General features: G+C 38.4%; 1 protein-coding gene across 2 annotated transcripts; it reads right to left on the reverse strand.

Moving 5' to 3' along the window:
- Nucleotides 1-269: 269 nt before the first annotated feature.
- On the reverse strand, nt 270-9,101 carry LOC115778545 (cytochrome P450 2J2-like). Of its 2 annotated transcripts, none has more exons than XM_030726622.1 (9): nt 8,767-9,101; nt 7,046-7,208; nt 6,761-6,910; nt 6,326-6,486; nt 5,717-5,893; nt 5,495-5,630; nt 4,557-4,744; nt 1,409-1,550; nt 270-1,133 (listed from the first exon to the last, which is right to left on the reverse strand). In XM_030726622.1, the coding sequence occupies exons 1-9, from the start codon at nt 8,965-8,967 to the stop codon at nt 958-960; spliced, it is 1,494 nt and encodes a 497-aa protein (XP_030582482.1). In that variant the 5' UTR covers nt 8,968-9,101; the 3' UTR covers nt 270-957. The 2 variants fall into 2 exon arrangements, with proteins under 2 accessions (XP_030582482.1, XP_030582481.1); XM_030726621.1 differs by having other exon boundaries at nt 5,495-5,633.
- Nucleotides 9,102-10,588: the final 1,487 nt, after the last annotated feature.

The following is a 10,588-nucleotide window of genomic DNA, read 5'->3' on the forward strand; positions in this document are numbered from 1 at the left end:
AAAGTGTGGTTAAAGTGTGCACACAGTCTGTTGCATAATGGCAGGATTTATGAGAGCATGACATAAAAAAAACCTGTGATTTACAGTGTGAGGAAAAAACTGCATGCCTTGCATGAAGCAAACAACTATAACCCATGAGTGCAGCCAACCCACCTACAACAGAAATAAAAAAATTCTGTAAACTGTATCCAGTGACTTCATGCCATTTCAAACCATCAAGCGGTCAAAATTTAAAGGACTGAAACAAACAAAAGACAGTTTCCCAGCACAGTTTTATTCCTTTATTTTTTAGAAATACTCTATTAAAAATAAAAGTTCTAATTGTACTCATTGGTATAAAGTAGAATAATATACTATTCTACTTTATACTGCCTAACTATGGATGCATAAATATTCCCAAATGGGCTGCTCATTGTCTCTGTCTCTCTGAGCTCTTGCCCATTGACCGTGAGGGTTCGCTCTGGGGTCTCCCTCCTTCCTCCTCTGGGGTGCGCACACGGTTGCCATCAGAATGTGTGGCCTTCTGAGCTCCTGGTGGGCCGTGGACGACCCAGGTCCCCTTTCTAATCTACTTTGGATCTTTTATTTTTCTTGAGTTAAAGACTAAAAACAAAGGAGGAATTTGAAGGACATACATAGTGAAAATAAAGTGTAAGAACTGAACTACTAGGACTAAACTGAAAAAAAGGTTATAAACAAAAAAAGAAAGCATTATTTCTTGTACTTTATTCAATTGTTTGAATAAATGCCAGCTTTGTTTACTTATGTTACTACAAGCGGTTGTCTGAATTCATCTCACCTTTACTCCTCCTTTAGGATCTAGTTTAGTGAGTCCGTCTAGTAAGTGTAGCTTACTCTTTTATAAAGCTTACAAATGCATTACATGATCAACGCAATGAAAGAGAGTGATTTATCATGCTGAGAAACAGATGTTTTCAAATTGTGATAGCTGATGTATCAACGTGTTACAGCACAGAGGCGGTAAGGTTTGGGGCAACGTGTGCCTCCCAGCCTAAACTCCAGACTGGGCTGCTCTCCAGCAGGTGGTGAGAGAGAAAACCTTTGAAGGATGGAGGTGAAAAACAAAAATAACTCCATCCGGGCCAGCTGTTCTCCAAGACACACACGCTTACCTGAGGATACACAATACACACAGTTTTATTCTAATAATTTATATAATATTCACTTGTATCACAATTTTTACTGCACCTCTGAACCAAACTAAGATTATAATTGGGAACACTGATGGCCTACCAACCAATGGTAAGGCATGTTTTGATTGCTCAAACAAGCAAATAAATGATGGTGGCAAAATGATGATAAGCAAAGTCATGTAGCATAGCTTTGACATTTGGCCTTTTATAACCCTTGGTTAAAACAGCATAAGTTGTGTTAAAGTCCAACTAACCTGCAGAAAATGGAAGGAAGGCCTCTCTCTTTCGAAATTTACCATCCTGGTCCAGAAAGTGTTGAGGATTAAAAGAGTGTGGAGTTTCCCACATTGACTCATCATGTAGGACTGAGTGAAGTGTAGCCAGGAGCATGGTGCCCTGAAGAAGTATGGCAAAATTTAAAAAACTTAGATGCTAAAATTGCAAAAGAATCATAATTATGTTGATTTGTTAACTGATGGAGGACAGAAAACCAGCTGACGCAGGAAGATCAGGAAGGGCTACTAGGTGGATTACTGTATAATCTCAGTTTAAAAAAAAACAGGGAAGCTGTGTAAAATGTAAGTACGATCAAAATGCAATGATTTGGAAAACTCACAGAAAAAAAAAAAACGTTTCAACTATTTATACAGAGAAAAATGTATAATTTTAAGAAAATGTTGGAACAGGGCCATGTTTTCCACTGTTATCATCATCATGTGCTTGATCATCCCCAGTCCGGTCACCTGGCAGAGGGTGTCTGTTGTAAGACCCGAAACAGCAGATGAATCCAGGATACAACACTGATGATGTGTTCAAGGTAGAGCAGCAGAAGAAGTATGTTAAACTACAGAGAAAAATGTATAATTTTAAGAAAAAAGTTGGAACAGGGCCATGTTCTCCACTATGTCGCATCCATAAATGTCTGGGAACTGACAAGATCTGTTGCTAAACTTTTGTGAGAGGAATGTTCTCCCATTCTTGTCTGATACAGGATTCTCACTGCTCAACAGTTTTGGGTCTTTGTTGTAGTTTTTTGTTTCACGATGTGCCAAATGTTTTCAGTCGGTGAAAGGTCTGAACTACAGGCAGCCCAGTTCAGCACTTGGACTCTTCTTCTATGAAGCCATGCAGTTATAATAGATGCAGGATGTGGCTTTGCCATGATCCTGTCTAGGTTGCTGGGCCGCTGTTATGTTTTTTCAGGGCTAGGTGGAGAGTCGTGGGGAGGTTTCATCTCTCAAGGTGGAGTCTGGGTCTTTGCCCCACAGCACTGCACCTGCGACTCATCAAGTCATCACCAGCTGAATTTAAGGAGCAGTGCAGGCACACTTTGTGCTCTAAATCAGCTTCCTGAAAATAGCTTCCTACTCCTGTACTTTATTTGTTCTCAAGCTCACATCTGTTCTCTACCTACACACCCTGTAGAGCTGGCACAGGACGTCCTCTCTCTCTATTCCAGTCACTATCACGGATAATGCTACGTTGGGATAAAACTTGCGAAAGGAACACACCGGCCATCTTGTTGGAGATTCCAGTCCTGCCCAGTAACATACCTGCCCTCGCCATGTTGGACTTCACTTCTTGTCAAGTAAGCCAATGATTTCTCCTAACTCACGGTCTCCTGCCGGCCAGGTCTGACAAAATATTTTAACTTCTTTTCCTCTCCTAGCAAGTTCCCTGACCTGTGGTTCTGATCCTCCTTAGATGAGCATTGGCACAGAGAAGATGGTAGCATTTCTGCACAATGTTCATACGGCTTCTTCTTTGCATGATAGAGGATTAACCTGCATTTGTGGATGCTACAATGAACTGTGTTCACAGACAGCGATTTCTGGAAGTGTTCCAGGGCCTGTGTGCTCATTTCCATGACAGAACCATGCCTGTTTTTAACCCTATAATGCTGAAAGTGTCATCTGTGACACAAAGTACTTCAAAAGGGCTGCTGTACGCAGACTTCTGGCAACAATTGCCATAACTATCCTATATTCAGAAACCATTTGAATTTTTCCGATAGGACAAATGGTGGCATAATTACGGTAATTCAAAGTTCAGTCACCTTCACGATGATAAGCTTGGTGTTAACCAGCTGTTCATGGCATGTAGGGGCCGGTAACGGGTGCTTCAGCGGCGATCACTCAGCGTTATTAATGTTAATATTTATTTAAGTGACAGGAGCAGAAAGGTGAAATTGCTCACTAAATATTTGAACCATTAACTATAGTTGATAATGGATTTATCTGTTTTCATCATGAAATTAGATTATTTTTCAGATACTATTCTGGCTTTTCATATTAATATGTCACCTACAGTTACTGATTTCAGTTCACATCAACATTTGATTTCTGTTTTATTAAAGTTATGTTATTTTCAGGTACAGCAGTTGAAACACTACAGTGAGCAGCAGTTCATAAAGGAAAAATAATATTACAGAGCAATTTTAAGTTCTCCTAAACATTTGGAAGTTTGTTTCAGCTGTTCAACAGTAGCCAAAACACTTCTTAACATGTGGATTGTTTACCTTTGGGATTGTGTAATTATCAACTCTAGTGTCCTTGTTTGCCATACGAGCCACATTGAAGAGGACGATGTCGGCCATTCTCTGTATCTCATGAATAACAGCATCAGTATAGGACATGTTTTCTGTCAGTCACAGAGGGCTGGTTTCAGTTCCAATGAGCGCAGAAATAAACTTGCAGATCTTATCACTCCTTTTATTTGGTTTTCTTAAAGTTACATTGTCCTCACATGCAGGATTTCAGAGAACCTAGTGTGAAACCATTGTTGATTCAGTCCCATTTTGATAAAATGGTGGATTTTGTAAGATTTGGAGCCTATCCTCGCTGTCATAGGACAAAAGACAGGGTACATCCTGAAAGGCTGTCAGTCTCCTGCAGGGCCATAAGTGTATCATTATCTGTATTTATGAATCATTGTAGAAAGAGCTCTTCATTCATGGGGAGTTGTTTTTTACTGGGCCTACCTACAGCAGCAAAGATCTGAGAAACCAAACATAGTGAGGGCATAACTTCAAAAACAGAGACTAAAAGATGGACACAGCCACTGTGAAGTCATCCTTTGGTTTTGGTCTCTGCATTTTGATGCTTCAACATTAGTGATTTGGCTGCTGCCATTTTCCTTTTCCGGAGTCAGAAGTTACCATATATGGAAGACAGCACACACATGGTTTAGAAGCCCAATTTGGTAATTCAAAAGCAACAAGAACACTATCCTCAGATATCAGAACCATTTTTAATCCAGCCTTTAAATGTCTTTTAGTTGTTTAGTTGGGTATTTTACCATGAGTGTGTGGGGGAATCAACTTTTGGAGCCAGTCTCAAGTGGCTGGACCAGAAATATTTTATTCAACAGTTATACTGCCAGAAATTCTTATACATTGTGTACCTTTGGGATTGTGTACTTATCCACTGTAGTGTCCTTGGATGCCATACGAGCCACGTTGAGGGGGATGATGTTGGCCATTCTCTGTATCTCATGAATAACAGCATCAGTATAGGGCATGTTTTCTCTGTCAGTCATAGAGGGCTGTCTGGATGAACCAACCACAGCATCGATCTCAGCCTGGACTCTCTCTGCACAGTGAACAGGAAACAAGTTTCAAAAAAAGAAAAACTTAAGAAGAAAATAAACTAACTGAAATATGACCGTGTACTTTTAAAGTTAGAACCAAGAAAAAGTACAGTAGTTCTTGTCAAACACGAGGAAGCAGTAGTACACTATATTTATTAAAAAAAAAGAGGAAGTCTACATGAGTGTCAGTCAAAAACTTTCACAAAGTGTTTTTTTTTGCATTGTAATACCAATTCTGGTCTTCTTGTTCTCTGATAAATTCTACCTATTTCATAATAATTAAAAAAAAAAAAGTAAACTAAACTGCACTGCATTGTTTGCACATACATATATGTATATTGCACTACCGCACTCATTCATATCCCTGTATTCTTTTGTTTCCTTGTCTCAAAGCACTACAGCTTAGTATAGTTTGTAAAACAGTATCGTTAGTACAGTTAGTCTGTATTGTTGGTATAGTTTGTACAAGTTTTTTACCTCCATTGTTTGGATTCTATTTATTGTGCGTATTAAGCTGCTGGTTGTCCTAATTTCCTTTGGGATCAATAAACTATCTATTTAAACATTTTTAGAATAATATATATTAAACTGAAAAGAGTGAGAAACTAAATGAAACTATAATGAATTTAAATATTTAAAAATTTAAAAAACACAAAACTACAACTCAGTTCTTGTCTACTGCAGATGACTTGGGGGGGGGGGGGGGGGGTCCTCATTCAACAATAAATATTTAATATGTATATTATCCATACCTTGTATGTCAGGGTAGTAGATCATGTAAAGTAGTCCCCAGTGTAAAGTAGTGGTAGTAGTTTCAGTTCCAGCAAAAAACAGGTCCACAGTACATGCGCTCAAAGTGCTGTGATCTAAACCTGAATCACTGCCTTCCTTCTGCCAGAGACACGAGACAGAAATAAATATCTGTTGACATATTTCATTTGAAATACAAAAAGAAAATGCAGCACAACACTCACTTCTGCCATTTCTACGAGAAAAGCATCAATGTAATCTCTCGGTGATGCTGGGTTAAAGTTTTCTACGTGTTCTCTGATTTTCATTTTTATGAAATCAATTATCTGTTGTGTCAAAGTGAATATCTTCTGATGAGGTCCAGGCAACAACTTCATCAGCCAGGGCATTGTGTTGTACATCTACAGAGCAGGAAGACAATTAACAAATCTTTGACAGTCTGGAAACACTTATGGCATTTCTATCTGGGTAAATCAGGTTTCAGGGGTTATGCATTAGTGAGAGACATGGCACTCAAAGAATCCTGAATTCAAATATTTGGGGGAATTCTACAACACCAAAGACGGTAGAAGAAAAACTTTAAAAACCTTATTTTGGGACTAAGTCAACAAACCTTTTCTACTATGTGTTTCTATAGACTCAGTTGATATGTTCCAGTGAACAGTAAAATTAAAGTTAATTTAGTTGCAAATTTATTTTTAGAGGGGCTGATTGCTGCATTTGATTGAATAAGGAGGCACTTGTTGTTTGAATAAATATGACACATGTATTATGGACACACCCTGATTTAATAAGATTATTAAATGCTGTTGTCTGTTTTAAAGGAGGTTTACCTGTGCCCACGTGGTTCCCTGTAAGTGTATTAACTCATTTACGCTATGAAGAATACACTGATACTGCTCATCGGCGTACTCAAATCGATTCCCAAACACCAAGCAGCAGATGATGTTTGACACGGCGTTGTTTATCATTGGCTGGGCATTAAAAAGCTTTCCTGCAAAATAAATAGACAATGTGAATAAGAGGCACTAAAAGGAACCCATGCCAAAAGACAAGAGGCAAAACAGCCTAGACGTATGCATTATTTAAAAAAAAATCTAAACTAACTATTTGAGCTCTGCAAAGAATAATGTTTCTGCAACATCTGACAATTGCAATTTTTTTATGCACTGATGCTTTGGGGCATGTGTCTTTGTTGGAACACAAAAATGGTGTACATGTAACAAACAGAAAACTGTGTGGAAAATGTCAGTGTGATATTTGTGTGCCTTGCTGAGCTGCAAAAGCTTCTGTGAGATACTGGCACTCCTGCTGGATGGATAACTCCAGGGTCTTCTTGCCTAGACCAAAGTTTCTGAGTGTATGAAGAGCAAATCTCCTCTGTTGCTTCCACTGATATCCATTTGACATCACAAGACCTTTGGAAACACACATACACACAGTGGTAACTGGAACTAACTGGAATATGTTAGCATCCCTCATTTGGTGGTTCTGTTGATGCTATTCTAATTAATTACTAATTAATTACTTTTGAAAATAAATAAATGCACTACCTTTATTCCCAAATAATACATCAAACAAGGGCACTGAGGGACGATATGTGAAGTCTTCTCCCTGTTGGACCAGAGCTTCTTTGAACAGCTTGTAGCCATTAAGGACCACAACTCTTCCACCAAAGATTCGAAGACTGAAAATGTTTCCATATTTCTCTGCAAACTGAACACAGACAGTGGACAGGTATGGTGATGAGTATATTTTATTCCCTTGATTGGATTTCTTCTTTTAATAACAAGCACATGCCCATGCAGCAGCATTGTTTAACCTCTTTGCGCAGTTGGTAAACTAATATCCTCAAAAGCTGGTAAGTTTGATGAGGATAAGAGCCTTCATGGGGCTTTGATGTGGCTGTGTGAAATGTTTAGGTGCCTGAATCATGATGATCTATGTGGAGTTTACATCCTTGTTACCTTGATTTAGTTCTGGTGTGTTTGCTTCCCCAGCTGTGTCTCATTCTGCATTACACCTGTGTGTGTGTGTGTGTGTGTGTGTTGGATATCTGTACTGATATGAGCTGGGTAATGTGTTAGGAACTAAAGGATGCCACATTGTTTTATGAAAATCATCAGCCTACAGAGGGCTGAATTCATACCCTTAAAATCAAAGTGAAAAAAGAAAAGAAAAAAAAAAGATGTGGCTTGCTAGCCCATTTTCCCAAAATTTAATTCCTAATAAGACAACTGATGGTGTCCGGAGGGATCTCCTCCCAGATCTGGACCAGGACATCAATGAGCTCCTGGACAGTCTGAGGTGCAACCTGACAGCATTAGATGGACCGAAACATAATGTCCCAGAGATGTTCTATTAGATTTAGGTCAGGTAAATGTGGGGGGCAGTCAATGCTATCAGTTCTTTCATTTTCCAGGAACTGCCTGCATACTCTTGCCACATGAGACCAGGCATTGTCATGCACTAGGAGGAACCCAGGACCCACTACACCAGTATAGGCTCTGACAGTGGGTCCAAGGATTTCATCCCGATACCTAATGGCAGTCAGGGTGCCGTTGCCCAGACAGTAGTACCCTAGCCAAAAAAAAAAACAGGAAGGATGAGGAGGGGAAAATATCAGTGGCCTCCACCTATGAAATCATAGGTTTTGGGGGTTGTCTCATTGTTGCCCTCTAGTGCAACTGTTGTTAATTTCATTAACACGAAAGCAGCTGAAAGTGATTAACACCCCCCCTCTGCTACTTAACTAACTAGATTTTTTTTTGAGCAGTGTAAGCCTCACTTTAGTTCTTTGTTGTGTTGTACTGTTTTTGGTTATCCTCCCACTGTGTTCCTGTTGTCATCACCAGCAGTCTTCTGTTTATATTCATGGACTTTCCTATCTGCTGCCCTTTGGACTTCTGCTGTGCTTAAATAAAGGTTCTTTTTTGTTTATTAATTCTATCTCTGAAGTCTACATTTGAGTCCTTTTGTTCCACAGAATATGACAAACCTGGTGGATAAAACATCCAGAATAACTGAGGGAATAAAGGATAAAGTCTATTTGGCCACCTTTTTGCACTTGAGTAAATATTTTCCACAGGGTCTTCCCAAATGGGTTGTAAAATTTTATTAAGTATTTCAACATCTATTCATCCATACATTTTCTCCCACTTATCCATCTTCTAATGAGAAAAATGGCATTTTAAAAGGGGTCAAAATAGAGTGTTACTTTAAACATTCAGCAATTGTTTACATATAATATCTTATTTTTATATATAGGTCAGACCTCTGTGAACTGCAGGTGGAGTTTCGAAGGTTGGACACGATGAAGGTCACCAATGAAAGGAAGAGCCCAAGGTCCAGGAGGAAAGTTTTTCGGCACTCTGTTCTTCAGAAAATCCATCAACAGCAGAAAAACACACAAAAATATTAAAATGCTTCTGGTGTCTATCCACTCCAAGCCGATCACACTGTATACTGCCTCCATGTCTTCACTTGTTTATGCTGAACTAATTCACTCAGAGTTTTAACTGCGCTACCACAACAAAACAGAGGTCGGATAGAATATCTCACTTAATTACAATGCAGCCCTGTCCCAAATGCATGCAGTAAGCAACAGTAACTGGGGCATACTAGACTGTCAAAACAGTGTACATTGTACTTTGACTCTCCTGCAGTAACTGGTGCAGAGGGTGCAAAAAGCAGTGCAATATTTAATAGTGCAAAATGCAGTGGGAAAAAAAACCTCTTCTGTTATTTAAGCAGGTATTAGAAAAATTAACTTTTGAAAATTACAAATAGCCACCCCTGTAAAATGTAACTTTTTCATTACTCAATCATTTACCTTATTTTATAACTTTTCTAATAAAGTATAAAATTTAAAGCCCCTAACTACTTAAGTGCCCTTAGGTACTTAAAATTCTGCATATGTAAATTACTTGAGTTAATGTGGTTATTAAAACTGTATGTAACAATATATTTCAGTGTAGTAGGATTTACACACAGCTATAGGTTGTTTTATTTACTTCCTGCAATTGGTGCAATTTTCAGCATCATAGCTGGTAAGTGGAAATGGAGCAGAGGGGCTTACAGTAACATGGATCACTTTTTGAAAGCTGATATTAACATGGTGAAATCATCACCAACTAAAAGATGATTTAAGCAGATAGAAATATCTCATCTCCAGACAGGCAGATGTTTCGTTAGCTCTCTTCAGCTTCTGTAGATGTTCCTAGAACTTGATTTCTTCTGGACGCAGACTTCAGAAGTTGTACCTGGAATCTGCTGAAGTCACTCTCCCAGTTTGCAGGTTCCAGCCTCCAGTACACCCACTACTTCATCTTCTAAATCTGTTCCACTTCCACCTTCAGGCTCTGATACTTCTTTCACCATGCTCCTTCTTTCTGGTGTTACTGTTACCACTCTGGAACTGTTCTTCTCATGAGAACATGCACACTCTATAAGCAGGATGTGAACTGCTGCTGAATGACTGGTCTCTTTTTAAGTATTTGTGTGGTAATGGGATTTCTCAATAGGATTTAAATTCTTCACTATAATTACTCCCATTTTTGTGATTTTCTCTCACTGGTTATTTGGTATGGTTTGCATTTATATAAATATAAAGAACATCTCAAGCATAAGGCCTGCAAATTTTCTGAACTTTGAACTTTGAACTTAGAAATTTACAACTAACAGAAGCAGATGACTGAAGGCTTTTAAATAAAGGGCAAATTGTTTATTGAAAATTCATTTTCACAAAACCCAGCGTATATATCCCGATTACATCATATGTTCTCAAACTGATAAACAGCACCCCCACCTCTCACACCCCAGTTTGAACCTGCATTGTACATTTAAACACAAACCTTAATGGTAATGTAATTTATTTGAGCACATCAAGTCTGAGGCAGGTGTGACAAATTTAATTTAATGTTCAGTGGAAAGAACATTAAGAAAGTGTTCCCAGAGATTTAAAAAAAATAAAATAAAATAAAAATGCTCTACATATTTTAATACAGTGATTTAATAATATATAAATATTAATTGATAAGGCACAGTGGCTGAGAGGAAATAAGAATTCACATTATTCTAGAAAAAAATTGTAATAT

The sequence above is a fragment of the Archocentrus centrarchus genome, chromosome 4, assembly GCF_007364275.1.
Source record: "Archocentrus centrarchus isolate MPI-CPG fArcCen1 chromosome 4, fArcCen1, whole genome shotgun sequence".
NCBI lineage: Eukaryota > Metazoa > Chordata > Actinopteri > Cichliformes > Cichlidae > Archocentrus > Archocentrus centrarchus.